We start from the raw sequence: 25513 nt of genomic DNA on the forward strand, positions 1-25513 counted from the left end.
TAATGCTGGTTTCCATGTTGGTCATGTCAGCTCTTTGCAGGCCACATGATCTCTGTTGCAACTTCTCAACTCTGCTGTTGTAGCACAAAGGAGCCATAGACAATACACAAAGGAGTATGGCTGTGCTCCAATAAACCTTTGTTTATAAAAACATGGGGTGCACGGGAATTGGCCCATCGGTTGTAGTTTGCTAACCCTGCTCTAAACCCACTCAATATATTAGTTTCTGTGGCAAGAACAGGCTAGCTTTTCATTAAACCCATTTTCCTTTGAATCTTGGGCACCTAGCTACATTCCCCAGCTTCCCTTGCTGTTAGATGTGGCCATGGGACTAGGTTTTGGCCAAGCGAATGTGAATGGATGTGATGTGTTTCATTTCCAGGCCTGGCCCTTAAAAACCTCCCCCAGAATCCTCCATCTCTCCCATCTGCCAGCTGATATCAACTCCCAGGGAAGCCTTGGAAGCTGCTCATTGAAGACAGCAGAGATGCTGTCACCTGGGTCCCTGGATGACTACATGGAACAGAGCCCCCCTCCTCAATCCCAAGCTACTCATTGGACTTATACATGTTATGCCACCTAAGATTTCAGGGTTTATCTGTACCTAATTCAATTTCCTTCCTTTTTTCTACCCATTTTACAGATGGGAAAATAAGCTGAGCTAATTTAAGATGTGAAACATCAAGGTATTGGCTAAGTAATTTAAGTTAAGTAATGTCAAGTTATAGTTCATTCGCTGAACAAATATTTGTTGGCCTACTATATGCCAGACACTGTGCTGAGTGTTGGGTATACTATGCTGAACAAAACCCACCTGGGTGCCTACGCTCAAGGATTTTATGGCCTAGTGTCTGGAGAGATTAAACAAATGAATACATAATCACAATCTGTGATGGGTGGTAGAAAGTGTCTATGAAAGTACGTGATGGAGGGAACTAACACAGATGACGGAATCGGGGAAGCACTCCCTAATGAAATGACATTTACACCGAGTCCCGAAGCAGTTTCCCAGGTGTGGAAGTGGGGAGGGTATTGAGGTAGAGCCAGGCCAACGGCTGGCACGGGCCAAGGTCCAGGTGGGAAAGTGCTGGGCTTATCACGTGGCAATATTAGGAAGGCCAGTTAGTGCACCTGCCTCCTGGCCCATTGGTGATTAATCCCTTATTGTAGGTAGATTAATGACCGTGCTGGGGCTGACTGATTGTTTATTTCCCACGATAAACACCATTTAAAGAAGAACAAACGAAAAGTCAGATCACCAGTATCTAAACTGGAAGCAAACATGGACTGTAATTCAGTCCAATCCGAAAGCTCTTACTGCAAACTCCCAAGTGCCAGGCCATGGGTGGGAATCAGGGGCAGGGAGAGGAGATAGGAAATGCAGTCCCCATGTCCAGGAGATCTGGGGGCCTCCGAGGAGGTGTGGGAAGCCCGCCAGGTGCTGGAGACACAGTGACCACCCAACAGGGAGACAGAGAGGCTGAGGGCAACATGCCTCGGCCCTGTGGTCGAGAAGGGGTCTCCACAGAAAAGGGCTCTGTCGTCAAATAGATCCGGAAAACACTGAGTTAAGTAAAGCCAAATACAGTCGTTTGACTGTGACACTCCTCAGAGCCTTGAACACATCGACGTGCAACATGAATCTGTGAGAGAGGGTAGGGACGTTGTATTTCCTAAATTTAATGCACCACCAAGCCCTTTTTTTGAGGTGCATTTTCTTGCGAACCTACTATAGATTTGCTAAGCCAAGCATTGCCCTATGTTATTGAAGACTCTTTGTAAACATCTTTTGTAGTGGCTGTATAATAGGTATAAACCATCACTCATGTATTTACCTATCTTTTCTCCCATTGTGGGGCATGTAGGTATTCAGTTTTTCTCTCTCCATTTTTTTTTCCTGCCTATAATTTAAAAACAGGGCTTAAGCACTAGGGGAGGAAATTCTGAAAGTGCTCCAGGAGCATCTCTTGCAACTCAGGCCTCACTGGGTTCTGTTGCTCTCAGGAACTAGGGAGAAGAGCAGGGCCAGGGTGGGTGGGGGGCCTGACTCATCGCCATGGCAACCACAGGGTCAGGAAGAGGGAAGATGCTGGCAGGTGGGACTACACAAGGAAGCTCCCAGGGTCTGGTGGCTGGGACCCTGAGCCCTGAGGCTGACCAGGTCTGACTGTTGGGGAACCCCCCTGGGAATGATGGATGGGCCACTAAACTGCTTTTACTTTCTTCATGGCTACTGGCAGTGCCAGGCTACCAGCCAGAAGCCTCCTTCTCCACATGAATTTGCCTGCTGGGGCAAAGTGGGAGGCAGAGGTCAGGAGCTGGGAAAGTGGGTGGCTGGGAGTAGATTAGCCCACATTCCTGCCTTCTCACTGGATGGAGAATTTTCCTGTACGCATTTCTTAACCGGGTTTGAACTCTAGGATCCTCAAGGAAGTTTTAACAAGGATCCCCTTGTGCACAGTTGCGTGTCAGGGGAAGAGGTTTCTGGGTGAGAGGAGACTTGGTCTCCTTGGGACTGTCCCAGTAATGCAGTGGGCAGGAGGGCAGTGGTGCAAACACCAGTGTCCCAGAGGCCTCTGTCTGCTGCTGCAATGCTCGCCTGAGTCTCAGGCCCCTCAGATGCGGTCAACAACCCTCCTCGATGAGAACTTTCCGTGCTCCCCGGCCCATGCAATATGCATTCTTTAAACTTTTTTTTAAACATGAAAACTAAAGAAGTAATAGACACCACACTGATATCAGCAGTCACACATGGGGTAGGGGAGTGGCACTGGGGCAGTGATCAGGTTTTTATTCCATACACCTCGTATCCAGGGAATCTTACAGCAAGTGTTTATATCTGTATTACTTGGACAATTTATAATTTAATTTAAAAAATCTTCCCCATAATCCATTAGCTGAAGCAATCAATGTGAATATCTGAGTATATTTCTTCTAGGCTTTTAAAAAGGAATTTGTTTTTAATATACAGCGAGTTGCTTTATAATAAAAGGGCTCATCTAAGTGCTCTTAGCATTGTAGCTGGACTTTGCAGCACTTTTAATTAACAGGCCCCTTCCATTCCCTCAAGCCCACCTCCTTACACGTGCTAGTCTCAGCACTACAACACGGGCGCCACAGGGGCAGGATGGAGTGGGTGCTGTCAGAGGGGCTGGAAGCCCCCAGAAGCTCTTCCCCTCCTTGGACTGACCAACTGGCCAGACAGGTCTCCAGAAAAGCTCTGTCCATCATCCGCCAGCATGGCCTCCAGGACCTCCCCAGGGCTCACTTCTGACCTTTGCTTTGGAGTCAGTGCTTGCCCTTGGTCCTTGCCCTAGAACTGGATGCTTCTGTCTGGCTCTTGTCTGGAGTTTCCTCTCAGCCCCAGCCCCAGGCCTCCTGGCTGGAACCCTGCCCTCCCATGACCCCAGCTGGAGGCAGATGCCCCTGGTACCTCCTTCCCCTCCTGAAGTTGGAGCTCCTTTCTCTTTGCTCACCTTTCTGAGGGGCTGTAGTTGTAGCACTCCGTCCATTTAAGGGACAACTCGGATGCTGGGAAGTCTACTGTAGTGGGATTAAACCCGGATGGAAAAATGGGCCTGTGTGATTTTTCTCTTTTACCCCTCAAACCAGACCTCACAGGCCTCCCCAAACCCATCCATCTGTTGGGAAGCTGAGGGAGGTCCCAGGTCTGGCGTCCTCTGGCTGGTTGGCCGGGAGAGACACTCTGGAGCCTCAGGACATTCCCCAGAGAGGGGGACCCACAGTTCCAGGCAGGGCCAGGCTGCCCTCCCAGGGGAACCAAGCGCGGGGAACTCATGTTTTGATCGCGGCCCGTGGGAGCTGCTCTGGCGCTGGTTGAACAGGCAGGAGGAAAACAGGCACTGAGGAGATCGGCGCCTGCTCCCTGTGCAGCGGGTCGCATTGCAAACGCAACATAACGACGACAGGGTAGAAAGTGGGGGACACAGAGGGAAAATCTCTTACCAGCCACCTCCCCCCAATTTTCCACTGTCTGGTGTGTACACTCTCCCTCCTGGGTGACTTCCACCAGAGTGTGGAGTGGTTTTTTCCTTCCTTAATTTCATTCTGATTACAAAATTAATACAACTTCATTGTGGCAAACTTGGAAAATGCAAAAAGCGTAACAAACAAAAATGTCTCCAGATTGTGTCCGTCAGCTCCTCTCACACGAAGCAGCCTTATTTTTAGCATCTCACTTGCCACCATCACCCAAATTCATCTTATTGACTTCTTTGTTTGCTTGTTTACTATTTCTCTCCCACCACAACCTTAATTTTATCTTTTTTTTTTTTTTTTTTTTGGCCACGCCATGCAGCTTGCGGGATCTTAGCTCCCCAACCAGGGATTGAACCCAGGCCCTTGGCAGTGAAAGTGCCGAGTCCTAACCACTGGACCAGCAGGGAATCCCCAGTGCCTTTTTTTTTTTTTTTAATAAACTTACTTTATTTAGTTTTATTTTTGGCTGTGTTGGGTCTTCATTGCTGTGCGCGGGCTTTCTCTAGTTGCGGCGAGCAGGGGCTACTCTTTGTTGCGGGGCGCGGGGTTCTCATCGCGGTGGCTTCTCTTGTTGTGGAGCATGGGCTCTAGGTGCACGGGCTTCAGTAGTTGTGGCACACGGGCTGTAGAGCTCAGGCTCAGTAGTTGTGGCGCACGGGCTTAGTCGCTCTGTGGCATGTGGGATCTTCCCTGACCAGGGCTCGAACTCGTGTCCCCTGCATTGGTAGGCGGATTCTTAAACCACTGCACCACCAGGGAAGCCCCCCCACTTTTTTTTTAAGTGTCTGCTGTTGGGTTTTCTCTTGGTTGGTTGTGTATACACAGTGTATACAAGTTGAGTTATACAGAAACCCAAGAAAGAGTCTGTCTTAAGTCTGCCTTGTACACAGCTAATGCCCAGGAAAGGGCCAGGCACATAGTAGGTGCTTTATTGCATGTTTGATGAATGAATGAATGCAGAGTGATGTGTATGTTTTCACTCAGTTGTGATGACCCAGTTCATGCTATTTTGTATACTGATCTCTTCACGTTCTTCATGCCAGTTGGGGTGGCATTGGAGAGGGAGGGCTGGTGGCTCTGGGCCCAGGCTTAGGCACAGGCAGGACAGGGAAAGGCACAGAGAAGGTGGTCTAATGACGTTGATGTCAGAGTCCCACGTCTGTCCCGTGTGGGGACTATATCTCATAACTCTTTGGGGTTGTTTGTACAGAAATCTGAGATCTTAACTGAACTTGCTCAAGGCTTCAGAGCTGGACAGCAGTGGAGTTAGACTTGGAACTCCAGATACAATAACAAAAGCTTCATCTTTTAGGAAAAAAATATCAAATCAGAAATATGGGTTACATATAAAAGAGGCTTTTAATTAAAAAGAAGCTCTGAAGCCCATCTCAGGGACCCAGATGTCCTTTTCATCTGGACACTGTTATATCAAAAACCTTAGTCTCTGCTGATAAGAAAATGTGTTTCACAAGATTGAATTTGACAAAGAGGTTTGATTAGCTGATTAATTAACCGAGGCAAAGTTCTCACAGGAATTTAAATTGGGCGACCCTGGTCTTGTTCAACACAGGAAAATAAAGATTCTCTTGCTGTCATATTGGTTTAATGTATGAGTTTGCCTTTATCCATCTGAAATGCAAAGCTCTATGTTTGTAAAATACATTTTAGATAACTGTGAAAAAATTGTGGTTCAGGCAGGAGATGGTAATAGTTCAACTGTTATATATTCATATATATTTACAGTTGAATATATACCAACTGTATATATTCATCACTTCAAATGAAATACATCAATTGCACTTGCTAATTAAAAATAAATCGGGGGGACTTCCCTGGTGGCACATGGTTAAGAATCCGCCTGCCAATGCAGGGGACATGGGTTCGATCCCTGCTCTGGGAAGATCCCACATGCCATGGAGCAACTAAGCCCATGAGCCACAATTACTGAAACCCATGCACTCTAGGGCCTGCCTGCTGCAACTACTGAGACGGTGTGCTGCAAGTACTGAAGCCCATGCGCCTAGAGCGCATGCTCCGCAACAAGAGAAGCCACTGCAATGAGAGGCCCGCACACCCCAACGAAGAGTAGCCCCCGCTCGCCGCAACTAGAGAAAGCCCGCACACAATGAAGACCCAACACAACCAAAAAAAAAAAAAATCACCCCACTTTTCTGGGTCTTTGTTCTCTCAAAATCAAAAAGTATCTCAGAGGCTTTTGAGGAGACTGTTGCAATTTGCTGTCTCCCACCAGCAAGAGTTTTCAAGTGTGATCCAACAAAGAGCTTCTGACAGTTTCTAGTTTAAAATCAAGCACAGGTCTATTTGTCCCCCAAATCCAGTCCCTTTCCCAGCTGCCTCCTCCGATGCTGTCAGTCTTCTTTCTGGTCACCTCCAGCCATCAACACTTACCCAGCCAGAACTATATCTGGTATGGATTGAACTTCATAGACCAAATCATTTTAACAAGAGGTCTTTGGGTTCTCATCTCTGGATAACCACTCATGTTTCTGGGAAGTCTGTTCCTGAAATTTTCCTGCAACTCAGTGCCGGCCCCAACAGTAGCCTTGCAAGGTCCAACCACAGCAAGGGCAAAGTCCTGCCTGCCCAAGGAGCCTCCTTGAGAAACCCACGGCCCAGCAGGCTGGAGTCCCCAGAGAGCCCTGTGCCCCAGGACACCTCCCTAGCTCAGAGGCATCTCCCCAGGGCAGATCAGGGGTGTGGGGAGGTGGGGGATTTGGTGGTGGGGGGCTGAGCCCTGGAGGCTCATTCTCAGGAGGACACTTTGGTCCTGCAGGGAAGGAAAACCACCTCCCTTGAGACTTCTCCCTGCTTAAGGAGGGATTCACTGATGCAGAAATTAAGAAAATCTTCCCTCTGGGGACAAGGGCATGTGATTGGAGAGCAAAGAGACATGAAAAAGTCACCCCTTTTAGAGATGGCTAATAGTGGGCAGCTAGATGGAGCGCCAGGTGAATTAAATCCATAGTAAACTGCAGATTTTCATTTTCACGAAAAACTTCAGTCTCATTCTTAATGCTAATTACCTGGGGAACAATCATGAGATACTCCATTCCACTCTCAGAAGCTCTATTTTAGACGAACAAATTCACATTCAACTAACATTTATTGAACATCTACTATGTGCCACTTACTTTCACATACACTATCTCATTAGATCCTCAGGACAACCTATTTTAAATAGGGATTAGTCTTCCTATTTTACAGATGAGAAAACAAAGGTTTATAAATATTTTAGTTATTATGCAAGGACACGCAGTCAACTGGAGAACAAAAATTAACATCTTTGCCTTCTACCCTGGACAGCGAAGAATCTCTCCTAAATCAGTTTTAAGCCCACAATTATTTTTCCTTCTCTCTTTCTTTTTTTTTGCGGTACGTGGGCCTCTCACTGTTGTGGCCTCTCCCGTTGCGGAGCACAGGCTCCGGATGCGCAGGCTCAGCGGCCATGGCTCACGGGCCTAGCCGCTCCGCGGCACGTGGGATCTTCCCGGACTGGGTCACGAACCCGTGTCCCTGCATCGGCAGGCGGACTCTCAACCACTGCGCCACCAGGGAAGCCCCATCTTACTCATTTTTAAGCGTATGATTCAGTAATGTCAAGTGCATTCATATTGTTATGTAACCATCACCACCATCCATCTGCAGAACTCTTTTCGTCTTGCAAACCTGAAACTTTATACCCATTAGACACTAACTTCCTATTTCCTCTTTCCCCATGTCCCTGGCAACCACCATTCTAATTTGTCTCTAAGAGTCTGACTGTTCTAGGTATCTCACGTAAGTTGAATTATACAGTATTTGTCTTTTTGTGGCTGGCTTCTTTCACTTAACATAATGTCCTCAAGGTTCATCCATGTAGTAGCGTATGTTAGAATTTCCTTACTTTAGGCCCGAATGATGTTCCATCGTACATACATACCACATTTTGTTGATCCATTCATCCATCAATGGATACTTGCGTTGCTTCCACCTTTCAGCTATTGTGAGTGCTGCTGCAATAAACCTGGGTGTACAAATATATCTTAGACACTCTGATTTCAATTCTTTTGGGTATATACCCAGAAATGGACTTGCTGGATCATACGATAATTCTATTTTTAATTTTTTGAGGAACTGCCATTCTGTTTTCCATAGCAGCTCCACCATTTTACATTCCTACTAACAGTGCACAAGGGATCCAGTTTCTCCAAATCCTCACTGATACTTTTTTCTTTTTCTTTTCTTTTTTTTTGGTAGTAACCATCCTAATGGGTGTGAGAGGTAAGCCCACAGTTTTATATCCTGCACATTGTCCCTAATAACAGAGAAGATGTAAAATGAAAAGGGCTCTGTTCATAGGGACAGTGATCAGAGAGACATCAGAATCTGCCAGTAAAAGGCACTGAAATAGGGCTTCCCTGGTGGCGCAGTGGTTGAGAGTCTGCCTGCCGATGCAGGGGACGCGGGTTCGTGCCCCGGTCTGGGAAGGATCCCACATGCCGCGGAGAGGCTGGGCCCGTGAGCCATGGCCGCTGAGCCTGTGCGTCCGGAGCCTGTGCTCCGCAGTGGGAGAGGCCACAACAGTGAGAGGCCTGTGTACAGCAAAAAAAAAAAAAAAGGCACTGAAATATCAAAAAGGCCTAAATAAATGGAGGAAAACACCATGTGCTTGGATAGGAAGTTTCAATATTATAAAGATGTTAATTCTCTTCCAACTGATCTATGTATTCAGTGTAATCTCAAAGTCCAGCAGACATTTTGTGGAAGCTGACAACGTGATTCTGAAATTTATATAAATTACAAAGGACCAAGAATAGCCAAAATGATCTTGAGGAAAAGAACAAGTCTGCAGGATTTTTACTATCAGACATAACATCGAGTGGTTGGTATTGACTCAGGATAGAAAAATAGGCCAGTGGAAAAGAATGAAGGATCCACACATACACGGTTTCTTGATTTATGACAAAGCTGACAAACCAGTGCAGTGAGGAAAGGATGGCCTTTTCCAATTAATGATGCTGGATCAACTGCATATCTGTAAGGAAAAGTGAATCTTGACCTCTACCTCATATTGCACACAGAAATCAACTGCAGAATAATTATTACATTAAATACAAAAAGTAAAACAACACAGCTTCAAGAAGAAAGTACTGGAGAATGTATTCTTGGCCTTAGGAGTAGGTAAAGCTTTCTCAACAGGATATAAAAAATACCAGCCATAAATGAAAAAAAATGATAAATTGAGTTATATTAAAATGAAGAACTTCTATTCATCAAAACCATCATTAAGAAAGTGAAAAGAGGGTTTCCCTGGTGGCGCAGTGATTAAGAATCTGCTTGCCAAGACAGGGGACATGGGTTCGAGCCCTGGTCCGGGAAGATCCTACATGCTGCGGAGCAACTAAACCCGTGCACCACAACTACTGAGCCTGCGCTCTAGATCCCACGAGCCACAACTACTGAGTCCATGTGCCACAACTACTGAGCCCACGTGCCACAACTACCGAATCCCACGTGCCTAGAGCCCATGCTCTACACAAGAGAAGCCACTGCAATGAGAAGCCCGCGCACCCCAACGAAGAGTAGCCCCCACTCGCAGCAACTAGAGAAAATCCTGCACACAGCAATGAAGACCCAACACAGCCAAAAATAAATAAATAAAATAAATTTATAAAAAAAAAAGTGAAAAGACAAGCCACAGAATGGGAGGGTATGTGTGCAATGTATTTATCCAATAATGGCAAATTTAACTGGAAAAAGATAATTCAATAAATACATGTGCAAAAACTTGACGGACACTATACAAAGGATATCTCCTCAATAGTGACTGAGCATATAAAATTGTTCAACCTCATCAGGCATCAGGGAATGCAAGTTCAGACGGGTAGCACCAAGGTGAGGATGTGGAGGAACTGGAATATTCATACGTTGCTGGTGGGAATGGAAACTGGCACATTCACCTTGGAACACTGTTTGACGGTGTGTCATAAAACTGAGTGTATGCACAGCCTAGAATCCAACAATGCTACCCCTAGGGATAGAGAAGAATCCAACAATACTACCCCTAGGGATAGAGAAGAATCCAACAATACTACCCCTAGGGATAGAGAAGAATCCAACAATACTACCCCTAGGGATAGAGAAGAATCCAACAATACTACCCCTAGGGATAGAGAAGAATCCAACAATACTACCCCTAGGGATAGAGAAGAATCCAACAATACTACCCCTAGGGATAGAGAAGAATCCAACAATACTACCCCTAGGGATAGAGAAGAATCCAACAATACTACCCCTAGGGATAGAGAAGAATCCAACAATACTACCCCTAGGGATAGAGAAGAATCCAACAATACTACCCCTAGGGATAGAGAAACAACAGAAAAGTGCTCCTATGTGGCCCCAAACCCACATTCAAGAATGTTCAGAGCAGCACAATTTGTGATCGGTTCCACACTTAAAATAAAAATGATCCACCTACAATAGGACAGCTAAATAGAATGTAGCTATTCATACAATGGAATACTCTAGAGCAGTGGTAGACATTTATGTGCATCAGAATCACCTGGAGGGCTTGTTAAACTACTGGTTGCTGGGCTCCACCTGCCTGTCCTCTGGCACCACAGAGAACACAGCCCACATTTCTTCTTCCCCTTAGCTGTCCTTATCAGAGCTGAAGATGGCTCCCAGCCCCACCTTGAAGGTTCTCTCCTTCCCTGTATCAGCAAAAGAGGGGACTCAGGAGGCATAAGAGGCCTGGTTTCTGACCATTGGTGCATACACAAAAATCTCTCTTCTGTCAGGTCAGCTCTGAACCCCTGCCTTTGTTGATATACTTGTGAGCATTTCCTCACATAATCCTGACAACATACTTACAGCATAATTTTGACATAATTATGGCAGCCATCTTTATCTCCATTTTATAGAGAAGGAATTGATCATTAGCTGGATTAACTGCAAGGTCATGCTGCTAGGCAAAAGCAGAGATGAGATTCAAACCCGTATCCTCTGACTCTGGATTAATGCTCCCTCCTCCATAGCTGGCTGCATCCCCAGAATCCCAGGCACATTTCTCCCTCTTCTCCATCCATCTGGGTACCATCACGTTCCAGGTCTAAGGCGAGGCCCTCTTTCTCCAGGAAACAAGTACTGTGACTCAAAGCAAGATGTTTTTGCCTGATATGAATTTAGTATTGTTTAGCTACATAATGTGCTTCTGGGCATTAAAAGTTCATCCCCGAAAGAGCTCGTTTAGGCAGTGTCTGCTGAGTCTGTGGCTAATTGGCTGTCTGGGGAGGTGGATGCGGCTGCAGCGAAATGCTGACCTTCCAGCCTAATCTCTTGGAGTGAGCTGGGAGACCATTTCCTCCATGCATCAGCATTTTTCAAACAGCTGCTTATGACTTTGGCAGAGCCCAATGGGAAGTAGGAACTCCTCAAGAGCAGTCTGTGACCTGAAGAGATTCAGCACCCAGGCCAGTGATTCCAGCCCCACTGGAAGACAAGAAGCCATAAAGCAGAGGTTCTCGGCCCTGGCTGCAAGTTGAAATCACCTAGAGAGCTTATAAAAAATTCCGATATCTGGGCTCCACCCAGTGCAATTGGATTGAAACTTCTTGGGGGTAGAACTGGAATATATATATATATATTTAAACCGCTCTTTCCCAGGTGATTCTAATATGCAGCAAGGCTTGAGAATGATCATAGTAATGAATCAACAAATAGGAGGTGGAATGTTCCAAAGCACGGACCATGAGACAGGGTTTTAAAGGGACCTTTCAGGGACTTCCCTGGCTGTCCAGTGATTAAGACTTCGCCTTCCAATGCAGAGGGTGCAGGTTCGACCCCTGGTTGGGGAGATAAGATCCCACATGCCTCGTGGCCAAAAGAACAAAACATAAAACAGAAGCAATATTGCAACAAGTTCAATAAAGACTTTAAAAATGGTCCACATCAAAAATAAAATCTAAAAAAAAAAAAAGGAACCTTTCAGGGGAGGTCATTTAGTACTCCTCCCTCACCAACCCTGCTTCCATAAAACCATTCCTGGTCCACTCTAAGTGGGTGAGTGCTACTCTCTCTACTCTGGCACTGTCCTCCTTGGACTCCCTTCTTCTTATATCGACAATAGCCTAGAGCTTTCTTCACGGCAAACTGGAAAGCTCAACTAGGTCCAATTAAAAAAAAAAAAAAAAAAAGCAAACAAATACATACATACGCACACCCAGAAGGAAACAATGAGGCTGCAGACATAACAGTAGTCTGGGAGTTGGCAGAATGTATCCTGCTTGTAAGATTTTTAAAAAGAAAAACCAAGTGTTGCTCAGTTATTTACAATGGGATAAAAATGGGAAACCACTTTATAGTTAAAAAAAATAGTGTTATAGCTGTACAATGAAACAATCAGAAGTCGGGCAACTGCATAATGAAATTCAGTGCAGCCATTGCAAAGAATGCTGCATATGAAAATTTAATGACACGGGAGGCTGTGTATGCTGTATTACATGAAAACAACCTGTTCGCAAGATAATATGTACCAGAGGATCCCAATTTAAAAATATATGCATGTTTAAGTGTTTAGATATTTGAAAAATGAAAAACATTCCAAGGGTTAACAGCCATTATCACAGAATGTTGGGGAAATAGGTAGTTTTTATTTCTATTTTTCTATTTGATCCTTATTTCTATAATAAACACATCAATTTTGTCAGAAAAAAAGTAATACAAAAGCTTAGATGCTGAGCCAGTGAATTGATCCATAAAATTTTGCCATTTTCAACAGAGGGATGCACAGAGTTTTAGGCTGAAACAGAGTTTCACAGCATAATCAATGACATTCAAATAATGACAACAATATAGATCCTTCCCTGGAATAACGAACTTCTTTAAGGCAAATGTCCACATTTCCTTGGAGTCAAATGTTAATCTGATAGAATGCAGCCCCGACTAGGAGATAGAATTTAATTTATGTGAAATTTTTATGAACTAATTAGTGGGTTGGATCAAAGAGCAGGACCAGAGGGCTTCCCTGGTGGCGCAGTGGTTGAGAGTCCGCCTGCCGATGCAGGGGACGCGGGTCCATGCCCCGGTCCGGGAGGATCCTGCATGCCGCGGAGCGGCTAGGCCCGTGGGCCATGGCCGCTGGGCCTGTGTGTCTGGAGCCTGTGCTCCGTGACGGGAGAGGCCACAGCAGTGAGAGGCCTGCGTACCGCAAAAAAAAAAAAAGAGCAGGACCAGAATAGTCACAAAGAGGTCTTAGAAAAGGTCTTAGAAAACAAAGCATTTCTTGTCAATTCACTACTGCTTTCTTAAAAGGACATGAACTTGGATGAGGCACTTACTTACCCAGGGTCTGCAAAACAACACCTACAAGCCTAAGTCACGTCCCAAGGTGGCAAGCAGGGCTGGAAGCAGAAAGCAGGCTGTGAAAAGGAAAATTTTACCAAATCATTTACCACAGACAGGCTGGGAAAGCCACTCTTGGCTTCTCTTTCCATAGGTCACCTTCTGCAGGGAAGAGGGAGGAAATTAAAAAGCTGGAACAGTATTCACTTAAATATAAATACCAAGTCGGCTTGATGGGGTCTTAGAGGAGCCATAGCCCAGACATCACCACCGTAAATGATTAAATACAAAACACTGTAAAATGCTCAATGTCTCATTAATACTTCAGAGCTCCAGTTTCCTACCAGTGTGGAGTTTCTGAAGTGCTCTTGGCTAAACAGAACAGTCTCCATCCATCCATTAAAAAACATGCTTTCAATACTGCCCTTTTTCAGAGCAACCTACTTCTCTTTTTAAAATATAATTTAGGGACTTCCCTGGTGGCACAGTGGTTAAGAATCCACGTGCCAATGCAGGGGACACAGATTCGATCCCTGGTCCGGGAAGATCCCACAGGCTGCGGAGCAACTAAGCCCGTGCGCCACAACTACTGAGCCTGCGCTCTAGAGCCTGCGAGCCACAACTACTGAGCCTGAGCCACAACTACTGAAGCCCACACGCCTAGAACCCGTGCTCTGCAACAGGAGAAGCCACCGCAATGAGAAGCCCATGCACCGCAATGAAGAGTAGCCCCTGCTCGCCACAACTAGAGAAAGCCTGTGCACAGCAACGAAGATGCAACACAGCCAAACAGACAAATAAAATAAAATATAATTTAAACAAAAAATGCGGTATATGGAGGGTGAGACATTGAGTCCTTCTCATCTGTGCCTTCCAGTCTGCTCATTCTGTTTCCCAGAGGCAACTGCTCATACCATCTTCTTGAATATCTTCCCTCAAATTCTGCACATAAAATAAACAACCCATAAAAACAGGGAAAAATTTGAACAGACATTTCACCAAAAAAGATACACAGGTGACAGATAAAGACCTGAAAGATGCTCAACATCATTAGTTATTAGGGAAATGCAAGTTAAAACCACAATGAGACATCACTACACACCTATGAGAACGGCTAAAACATAAAGGCGTTGTACCAAGTGTTGGTGAAGATGTGGATGGACTGGAACTCTCAGACTGAATTGTAAAATGGTATACTTTGGAAAACCATTTGACAGTTACTTAAAAAAAGAATGATCTATTGGTACACTCACCAACATGGATAAATCTCAAAATAATTATGCTCAGTGAAAGACGCCAGACCCATACCACAAGAGTACATATTGTATGATGCCACTTACATAAAACTCTAGAAAGTGCAAACTAATTGATAGTGACAGAAAGCAGAGCAGTGGTTGCTTGGGGAACCACCCAGGGAAGGGGTTGGAGGAAGGGATTTACAAAGGGGCACAGGAAACTATTGGGGATGATGGATACATTCATTGTCTTGATTAGGGTGATCAAATTGTTTAAACATATGGAGTTTATTATATGCCAGTTATACCCAACAAATCTGCTTAAAAAAAACACATATGTGTCTGTGACACATGCATATCATTTCCCCACTTAACATATCCTGGAGATCATTCCACGTCGGTACATTGCAAGTTACCTTTTCTTTTTAACAGCTGAAGAGTATTCCATGGTATAGATTTACAGAATTTATTTAGCCATCCTTCTTCTGATGGACATTTAGGTTACTTACTATGTTTCTTTTACGGTCAACGCTGCCATGAACATCTTTATATATACATCTTTTTGCCCCTGTAGGATAAATTCTTAGAAGTGGACTTTCTTATTAGTCAAAGGTTTAATGTACGATTTTGAAAGACAGTATGAAATGGCCCCATTTCTCTCACAGGCTCAAGTCCTGCCTTGTTCTGAAATGGAAGGGATGGTCCTCACACGGGTTAAAGAAACTGCCATGCAGCTTTCTGAGATCCACAAAGTGGGACTTCCTTGGCAATTGTGCTCCTGTGAGCTGATAGTGCAGTCCTGATTTGCAGTCACTCTTTGATCCCAAGCTTTCTTTGGCAACAGGATTGTCTTGGAACAGTTGTGGGAAATCAGGTACCCCGTGCCAAGGTGCCTCATTTATCTGACTGAACCCAGGGAAAGGAACCTGAAGGGCTGGGCTGCTGCAAAGCAGTGAGGCGGCAGTTAGTGGGGAAGCCACAGCATCTCATGACATTCATTTCCAGCGTTACAGCCACTGCACTTTAACACAGGGCAACCAGATCCTTCCATTTATCTTTCTTTCTCTCTTTCTCCTTCTCAATAATTACTGAGCACCTACTATGTTGATCGATAGGGATTGTGGGATCACAGAGGAAAACAGGAGGCACAGAGGAGGGGAAGGTCAGAAAGTCTTCCCAGAGGAAAGACCATTTAAGTGGAAAATGGAGGTGAAATTCACACAACATAAAATTAATCATTTTGAAGTGTACAGTTCAGTGGCATTTAGTACATTCACATCATTGTGCAGACATTACCTCTGTGTAGTTTCCATTTTGTCCCCCCAAAAGGAAACGCCATACCCATTAAGCAGTTACTCCCCATAAACAGGGTTTAGAAACAAGGAGGAAGCATTGCACAGGCAGGCTTGGAAAGGAGGCCATTCCAAAAGAGGAACTTTACAAAGGCCTTGGGACATCAAGTCACTTGGGATGGTGCAAATGTGTGTGTTGGGGGGTGAAGAAGTGATGAGATGAGGCAGGAAGGAAAGGCTAGAGGGTCAGGGAAGATCACACGTGCCACCTTTGTCCCGGAAGCAGCTCACAGGAGGAATCGGTGGTTCCGGAACCCATTTGAGTAATCTTCATGCCTGGGGGGATACTGTCAACTTTAATACGAATTCAGTTTGAGCCAGGGTTTCTCAACTTCGGCACCACTGGCATTTTGGGGCCTGATAATTCTTTGCTGTCCTTTGCACTGTGAATTTTTTTAGCAGCACCTCTGGCCTCTATCCACTACCGGTAGCATCTGCCCTACTCCACCCCAGCCCAGTTAAGACAACCAAAGACGTCTCCAGACATTGCTAAATGCCCCCTGGGGGAGGGGCATTATCATTTCCCCACTTAACATATCCTGGATATCATTCCGTATCAGTACATAGCAAGTTGCCTTTCTTTTTAACAGCTGATAAGTATTCCAGGGTATAGATTTACACAACTTATTTAGCCATCCTTCTTCTGACGGACATTTAGGTTACTTACCATCTTTCTTTTACAGTCAATGCTGTCATGAACATCTTTATATATACATCTCCCAAATATATATACGTATTTATATATAAAGAAAAAATGTTTTTTCTTTATGTGTAAATCTCTCCAAGTTGAGATCACTAGAAGAACTCTGACCCCATACTTCACCATTCTAAGGAGTGGGCAAACCACATGGTGCTGTGAGAGGCACCCCTTCCGGCTGTATGGAGGGCAGGACACAACACAGAGCAGGACCATCTCTGGGAACTGGTCAAACACAAGCAAATCAGCGTTAAAACTTTGTGGCATTTAAAAAATTCCTTCCTCCATTTATTCAACAACCACTTAATGCCTACTATGTGCCAGGGAGGCCGAACCTCCTGGCCCAGGAGCTCCTTGGCAAAGATCCCTGTGTCCAAGGGTGACACAGAAGCAGAGCAGCTGGTGGCTTCAAGGAGGACTACACGGACTCAGATGGCAAGCGTTATCAGTGGGGTCCGGTGTGGATTAGAGTACCTGCCCCAAGTGTTCCGGACTGTGAAAGACTCTTGGGAGCTTTGCATAGCCCAAGAGGCAAAGGGAAGGAGATTCAATTATGAGCAGGATTATTATTATTTTTTTTTGTTGTTAAGCTCAGTAGGATGGGGGCTCTGAGTCAGATTTAATTGAACTTAGTTCTGTGACAGTTTCTGCATAAGGTTCATAAACATGATATTAAGATGAACAGACCACTGCCCTGGCTCTCCAGGGATTTGCAGCCTCATGGAAAACTCTCTGCCTCCACATTAGTTCTTGAGAACATTCTGAAGAATTTTGTCCCACTGTTATCCTTGATCTGTACAACTGCATCAAGTTCCTGGAGTCCATTCTGCAGATAAGAAAACTGAACTTAGAGTGGTTTAGTGACTTGCCCTTGGCCTAAAAGGATCAGACCCAGTGCCAGGATATAGCCAGAAACTCCAAGCCTCGTTCTTTCCATTGCACCAGGCGGCTCTGCTCATTAATGAGAGATGAGGAAACTGGTTAGGCAAAGGGCAGCAGATGGCTATCAGGAGTACTCTGATCTCTTGGGCTTGTTTCTTTATCTGTAAAAGGAGAATACTGCCTCACTAAGTGAACAGGATTTTTTATGTGTGATGTATGTAGGCACGCAGGTATGTACGTATAAAGCAAAGTGCTGCTATAACACACTGGCAGAGATAGAAGGAAGCTGCCAAATATTCTTTTTTCTTTTAATTGATTAATTAGGCTGTGTTGTGTTGTAGTTGCAGCAGGAGGGATCTTTGTGGCGGCATGCAGGTTCTTTCTGTTGCAGCGTACGGCTGTTCATTGCGGCGCGCGTGCTCCTCTCTGGTTGTGGTGCACGGGCTCCAGGGCGCACGGGCTCCAGAGTGCGCGGGCTCACTAGTTGCGGCATGTGGGCTTAGTTGCCCCGCTGCATGTGGGATCTTAGTTCCCAACCAGGGATCGAACCTCCGTCCCCTGCACTGGAAGGTGGATTCTTTACCACTGGACCACCAGGGAAGGCCATGCCAAATATTCTTGAACAGAGTGATGAGAGATTAGAAGTTGTTTAGGAACATAAACTAGGCAGCTAAGTGCAGAGCGGGTAGAGGGGTTAGATGGGAGACAGTGCAGTCAGCCCAGAGGGCTGTTTGCCACAGGGAGAACTGATTCCAGGGCGAAAATCCCCCAAATGCCATATTCTCGGCATGTTATCCTTAATGAGGGAGAACTGTAAAAAAAAAAACAAGTGCCACATTCGTTTAGGGATATCTTGTCACTTTGGGGGAAATAATTATGGTTAAACCATACTTTTCTGGCACTGAGTTAAAAGTAGTTACCAACCATATTTGCCTGCTCTCTCAAGCTGTAAGCAATTTCATCAGTAAAAGACTAATTGAATGTTTGAGAGTATCTAAAAGAAATGTACCAATTAAGACAAAGTGACTGTTTCCTAAGAGCTTTATACCTCAAAGAAGAGAAAATGAATATCACAGATCGGGATAACAAATTAGAAGGCAATTTTACAAGAGATCATTGTCAGTGATCTCTGGGATTCCTCTAAGCAAAAAGTTACAACAGACTTTCAGCTTCCTATCTTCTTAGCTTTTAAGTGTCTTCCGAGAGCTAGTAATAAAGAGCTTTGCAAGCTGATCATCTCTGCCAAGGTGAGAAATCTTAGTTGAGTGGAGCTGAAGGCATCAGGCTGAAGTGCATTCCTCTTTGGTCCAACTCGGCCAGCAAATCTTTATCTTAGGAAGGAGGAATACACTTGTTTTTCTCATGGCTCTTGCTTTATAGAAACAAGAGAAATGTCCTGATAGCAAACACCTTCAGTGAGATTCCCTGGCCACCTTTGTTTTTTGTTTTTTTACTTCTAGGCGCCTCTGGTAGCAGACAAGGCATGTTGGGGCAGAGCCTCGGATCCTAAGGAAAGGCCAGGTTAGGTAGGAGCTGGCAGCCCTTCAAAGCCATGCCACCTGAAGGGAAATGTACCACGACACGGTCTGGGTGGCACTGACTGAGGATTTGTGTTGAGGTGCTTTGTCAGGTTTGGCCTCAGCCAGCTCTAGGAAGACCTCCAAGGTTCTAAACTAGAAGAAATGGGCAGGAAGTTTGGTCCAAATTAAACCCATTAAAAAAAAAAATTTCCTACTACTTCAATGCATTATTTCTTGTAAAGAAATAGTGATTTACAAATGAGAACTCTTTATTAAGCCCTTGGCCAGTAGCTAGCATTCCTTGAAAATAATCAAGCCACAGGGCTTTAAATATTCTAAATGTATTGCCTCTAAAATCAGGCAAAATTGGTGGTTCTTCTATAGATTCTTTCCTAATCATGCAGCATGAGTTACAATATATTTTGTGGAACTAGGACAAGGTTTGGCACCAAAAGGCCCTCAAGATTCAAATCTTTAAACTGTTCACTCTGATTTTGAGCAAATTAGTCCTCTGCACTAGTTTGTTAATCTGTAAAAAGGTCAAGATCCCAAGGAACAGGTGGCTTTAGAGGCCATGTGAGTGGATGGGAGGGAAAAGCTGGGGGTGGCCCACGAAGGAAGAACAGCGTGGTCAGACAAAAAGGATGAACGGGGGGTGGGGAATCATTACCAATGGGGACAGAGTTTCCTTTTGAGATGACAAAAATGTTCTAAAGTTAGACAGTGGTGCTGGTTGCACAACTAACATACTAAAATCCGTCGGTACACTTTGAAAGGGTGAATTTTGTAAATTGAATTATATCTCAATTATACTGTTATTTTAAAAAATACTTACTATTAATTATTTATTTCGGTTGCACCAGGTCTTAGCTGCGGAACGTGGAATCTTCACTGCGGCATGTTTAATTGCGACATGCGAACTCTTAGTTGTGGCATGCATGTGGGATCTAGTTCCCCGACCGAGGATCGAACCCGGGCCCCCTGCATTGGGAGTGCGGAGTCTTACCCACTTGACAACCAGGGCAAGTCCCTATGCTGTTATTTTTTTTTTTTTTTTTTTTTTTTTTTGCGGTACGCGGGCCTCTCACTGTTGTGGCCTCTCCCGTTGCGGAGCACAGGCTCCGGACGCGCAGGCTCAGCGGCCATGGCTCACGGGCCCAGCCGCTCCGCGGCATGTGGGATCTTCCCAGACCGGGGCACGAACCCGCATCCCCTGCATCGGCAGGTGGACTCTCAACCACTGCGCCACCAGGGAAGCCCTATGCTGTTATTTTTTAAAAAGGATGCAGAATACATGAATGAGAACATTTGGAGAGGTAATGGGAAGTGAGGGATTTTCAAACTCTTTTGGGGGGTGGGGGTCCTCAGATCTATACAATTAAATGTCATTATTTAGGGAGGGCAAGAACTTGTTTTTATTGCTAAATTCTACTATTTTACATTTCCATCATACTTCCTGAAGTTTCATTTTGCTAAGAGATTCCCCTTCACTTCTTGGGCTAAATTATTAGTGGAATATTCCTATGATGTTTTTGAATGATAGGTGATAGCTTTTCAGTGCCTGTACTGTTTCACCGTGGGTTTTAGGACACCATGAAAAATACTTATTAATACCAAAGATTTCATACTACTACCCCAAACTGCCTTGATGGCACTATTCCAATACAAACAACAGACACACCATTCATATTTCTAATTTATTATTAAATTACATAACAAAGCTTCTTCTATACAGTCAGAAAATGCACATTTAGATGAGAACAAAAAATTAAGTACAAATACAATAAACCTGGTTCCAAGAAGCCATTTTAAAAGCAAAAAATTAGAAAGTGCATTTGGAATAGATTTTTTAAAACCTGTATTGGCATTTTTCATGAGGAAACATCTTCCATCATGGTAAAGTGTGATTGGAATTGATTTCCCTCCCTAAGAGCTAACAGGATAGGAATAGACGCAAATACTTTGATACTAAAGTAATACTTCTGATACTTTGTACTAGGCACAAAGAAAATGAGAAAGATCCCTTAGGACATGGCTCAGCTGTCTCAGCTTCTTATCCAATGAACATCCTCAAGAGTCACTTGTTCCTCATTTTCTTTTGCCCTATAAAACTTACGGGTGTGCAGATTTATAAAGGAATAACAAGATTAGTTTATAAAGATCATGATGAAAAGCTCTATATCTTTTTGGAGACCAGGCTAAACAACCCCTACCCCAAAAGAAGAATAGAACACAATCATTTTAATTCCCAGTAGAATCCATTTACTCTTTACATTTGCCACAAAATTCAGTGTAACACTAGACATGGCCATTTATCCTCAATAGCTTAATATTGCAAGTTAGAAAATGCAGTCAATTTCCAAGAAATCATATCTGGCTAGTGATCAAACATGAGGTATTAGAAAACCAAAAAGGCTAGTCCAGTTCTTTAAAGTCCTTTTCCTCAGGTTGAGATCATTAACAATGAAATAGAAAATTAATGGTGGGAATGCAAGTCCAAGGTGCCTCAATTCCATAGAGGCCAAAAGTCATTGCATCAAAAAGCTCCGTAAGTACATTTTTGTATTCAGCGTCCAACAGGAAAGAACTAAAATCAATATTAATTGGTTCCAGATACAAAAAGTGCCCTCATGATGACTCCTCTCACTACTCATCTCCACTCTCAGGATTGTACTCCCATGTCTGATCTGAGTACTGGGCAGTATGGAAAAAGGCATTCTCTATAAAAGTGAATTTTGGTAAGCAGGAGAAATGAATAATGGAGAAGAAAAGCCCATATTTTTCTAACATTAGAAAAATATGGGTAAGCAATGCTGCAAATTACAGGGACTCCTTCAGCATCGTTATTAATAACAGTAAGAAGAATATAGAAATAACCAGGAGAGATCAACTGAAGCACTTGAATATCTGGGCTTGAACTTGAGTAACAGATTCATTAAGCATTTTAAACTAAAGTTATCAGCGCACAGTAAAACAAACTCTCAGAAGTATACCTTTTGGAATTTTCTACCCTTTTTGTTGCCATGGGTTTTCATACTTTTAAGTGAAACGGAAAGTTTTGAGTGGTTATTAAAAAGATCCCAAAATGAAAGATCCATCATATAAGACAATAGCTGAGAGAGAATAACTTCCTCTAAGAGGTAACCTTTGGGACAAGGAATAGAAAATTCCTTGGACCCAGCTCTGACTGGCTCTAATAAGCAATTTACCGTTGGCCCCTGAGCCTAGTAACTGGTTTGTAAGGACAGCAAAAAAGTTAAGAAAACCAAGCTGCTTCAAAAAAAAAAAAAAAAAAAAAAGCTAAATGGCACGAAACTGAAAGAGTTCAAATCAGCTATCACGGGATCCAAAATAAGCCTCTACTTGTAAATGGCACACTTCTATCCTCGCTCTAGGGCCTCCTTCTGCAAAGAAGGAACCATAAAGGACAGAGGAGCACAGCCCTAGCGTTCTACGTTTGGCCCTGGGTTACCTCACTATGGGCTACAGCACTGGGAGGTTAGTCAGACCTACCTGACACCAACATCTACACCACGCTTTTTCAACTTCCTCAGAAGAACTAGTTTCTTTATTTTCATAAAGAAAATAATCAACATAATTCTATTACTTCATTTAAGCACAACCCTAATGGAAAGGCTTCCCAGCCATCAAAAGTGTTTGTTTGCTCAGCTGCAGCAAAAGCTAGATTAGCTTGGGTCCTAGTTTTAGTCTCACACCACCACCCATTAATGAACACACCAAACAGACCAGTAAAAAAGACTGGTAGTATAATTAAATAAATAACTTTATTTATGATACTTCAGATTTTCTAAATGCCGACTATATAGCAACCAAAGTCCCATCAATTCTAGCTGAGGCACAACCACCAATCAAGACCCTTTGAAAAATCAAAGATAATAAAGTGTCAGGGGAGAGAAGTTTTGTTCTCCCAACAGAGAATTAAATAAATGAACTTATTTCTCTGATCTTTTAAGGTTCACAGTGGGAAAACTTAAACTTTCTTTTAAGGGCATCCCCATCAACTGACTGATCAATCAACCCATATTTAGAAAAATAAACCCCATAGTTAAAAAAAATGTATCAAACACTCTTCCTACTCAGAACATAATAAAACTGACACCAGCATGAAAAACCTCTCGGTTTCTGCACCAGACCAGAGGTTAGTCTACCCATCAGCCTGTAATCAAATTCATCTGAATATCACCATCAACACTCTGTGATGTAGTTAAGAACTACATACTAATATCCTTTTATTCCCCATGGCACGGTCTTAAGCCAGTACTATAAATACCATAGTAAATTCCAAAGGTGAAGAGTAGCCTTCTTTCTTGGTGAGGAATACAGCTGTTGGAAGTCTTCGGCCTATTTGTGGTAGTTCAGTTAGAGAAGTAATAGATTTACAGAAACTGAGAAATGGTTAAACTTGAAGAGAATTCTGGTGGGTGGTTTAAAATTTTGTCACTGTCCAGGGTGGTAATAAAAGACAGGTGCAGATAGAGATAGGTTCTGTTATATGCACCTTCAATAATAAAGCCATTCTCTGGATGTTTGAAAAAGCTTAAGAGATTTGGAATTAATAGGTTTTCACAGAACACAGAATTCCTGGTACATCAGACAGTGGTTCTTAAACTTTTGCTCATAAATGTGGAACACTTACAAATGGAATTATCTGATGGTGACCCCTCACTCAGTGTCTTTTTACATGTGGCCTGTTAAAGAGATCTCACTGAAAACCAAGCATTCCCCTAACTCAGTTGCCGGTGTTAATCCTGACATGATGAAGAATAGTTGCAATGACAGACATTGGCTTTTTGTCATGGTAGAACTGAGATTTCATTTTCTCACAGTAGTAAATATTAACCCAATGGAAGAGATTAACAAAAAACAGTGACTGACCAAAAAAAAAAGCCTGTCATTCTTGATGTTTTTCCAGGAATACAGTTAACCCCAGAGTGTGAACGATTAAAAAATAAAATAAAGAAAAAAGCTTTTTTGCAGTACTTGTCTTCTATTTCAGACAACCTCAACTGTGTTGAAGTTGGTCTGTGAGCATCTCAAAGATTCTTTGAAAAATGTAATTTTTCTTGAATACTGAAAGAGTTGGGGACAAAGTAGAAATTTATAGCACAGATTATCAAGAAATGACTTGTGATTTCTCATCTGAGTGTAAAATAAAAGGACAAAAACTATTTTTTTTCACAACCCCATCTGGTGGCTGAAAGGAAAGCAGTCTTTGGATATAGAGAAACCTGGTTTTCTGAAGAATCCAGCTGTAAGACTGGGCTTGTCATCAGCCTTCAACACTTTCACCGAGGCACGGAAACTCTGTTTCTGATGGGTTTACTTACCTCTTCGGGAGACAAAGCAACTGAAAACATTTATTATTTTTTTTAAACTAAAAACAGAAGGAAACGTGTGTTAGAAAAGATAGCACAGAAAACCTGTGACTTCAGCTCAACCTGACCACATCACAGAGTCCGTCACTATCAGTCTTGAATTAATCCTGCCGGTCAGGCTAATTATCAGGTCAGTCAACTTCTCCTTCCTACTTTTTCTTATTCCGGATCAGGGTGTGAAAGTGGTGGCTGTCAAGAGTCCCTGGAGATGTCTCATCAATGGAAAGCATACAGCAGCAACAGGATGGTACAGACACCAATAACACCGCCCAGGATGAGTGAGTCTCGCCGCTTCCTAAGGTTGATCCTCTGGATGAGGCTGTTCACAGCAGGAAAACGATCTTTGGGAAATCTTTATTAAGGTCATATTTGGAAGAAGCCTCTTTAGTGAAAACTCACAGGAATCACAAAAACAGAGATCAGTGGAGTCCAGAAACGATAAATGATGAGAAGAAATAGAGGGGAAGAAAGTCACACTGAGGGAGCTACAGCAAACACAAATGCCCTACTGCCCAAGGGCAAATTCAAGTCTCCTAGTAAACTGCAGTACACAAGAACCATGAAAAGAAAAAAATTAACAGCGAGAGAAGAAACAATGATGACTGCTACCATGTACTGAGGGATTGCTGTCAGGGTGGGAGCCCGTGTGGTCAGGAGAGAGGAACCCTGCAGGGCACGGAGGTACAGGTGCAGCCAGCTACCACCACCATTATCCTGAGGTTCCTGTCTTTCCTTTTTTTCCTTCTCTTTCTCTCTCTCTTTCTTAAACCCCTTTTCTCAGGAGACTGGGAAGTTTTGCCAAAAGGTTTTGAGGAATATGTGATCTTCTCCCCAAGGTGATAAGCCTCCTTGGATTCAGGTAATTGGTGGGAACAAACTCTTAAGTGTCTCTATAATCAAGCACTGGTTAATTATTTAAAATTTTTAATTTACAAAAAAAAAAAATTTTAAATTTACTTTACAGCAGTAGGCAGGATACCGTAAGAAAGTGGGTTAAACTGCTCTGGCTGTCCTATTTGGGGAACATAAAGAAAGGAAAGAAAATTTTCAATTTTAAGAGTTTTACAGCAGTCACAACTGCATTTTA

General features: G+C 43.6%; 1 protein-coding gene across 2 annotated transcripts in view; it reads right to left on the reverse strand.

Moving 5' to 3' along the window:
• Positions 1-20713: 20713 nt before the first annotated feature.
• Positions 20714-25513, reverse strand: part of GOSR1 (golgi SNAP receptor complex member 1) — a 58348-nt gene continuing 53548 nt past the window's right edge. For both annotated transcript variants that reach the window (XM_032615943.1, XM_032615942.1), the window contains exon 9: positions 20714-24767. In XM_032615943.1, the coding sequence (XP_032471834.1) occupies positions 24643-24767 (125 nt within the window). In that variant the 3' untranslated portion in view covers positions 20714-24642. The remainder of the gene's footprint in view (positions 24768-25513) is intronic.

The sequence above is a fragment of the Phocoena sinus genome, chromosome 20 (assembly GCF_008692025.1).
Source record: "Phocoena sinus isolate mPhoSin1 chromosome 20, mPhoSin1.pri, whole genome shotgun sequence".
In the NCBI taxonomy this organism is placed as follows: domain Eukaryota; kingdom Metazoa; phylum Chordata; class Mammalia; order Artiodactyla; family Phocoenidae; genus Phocoena; species Phocoena sinus.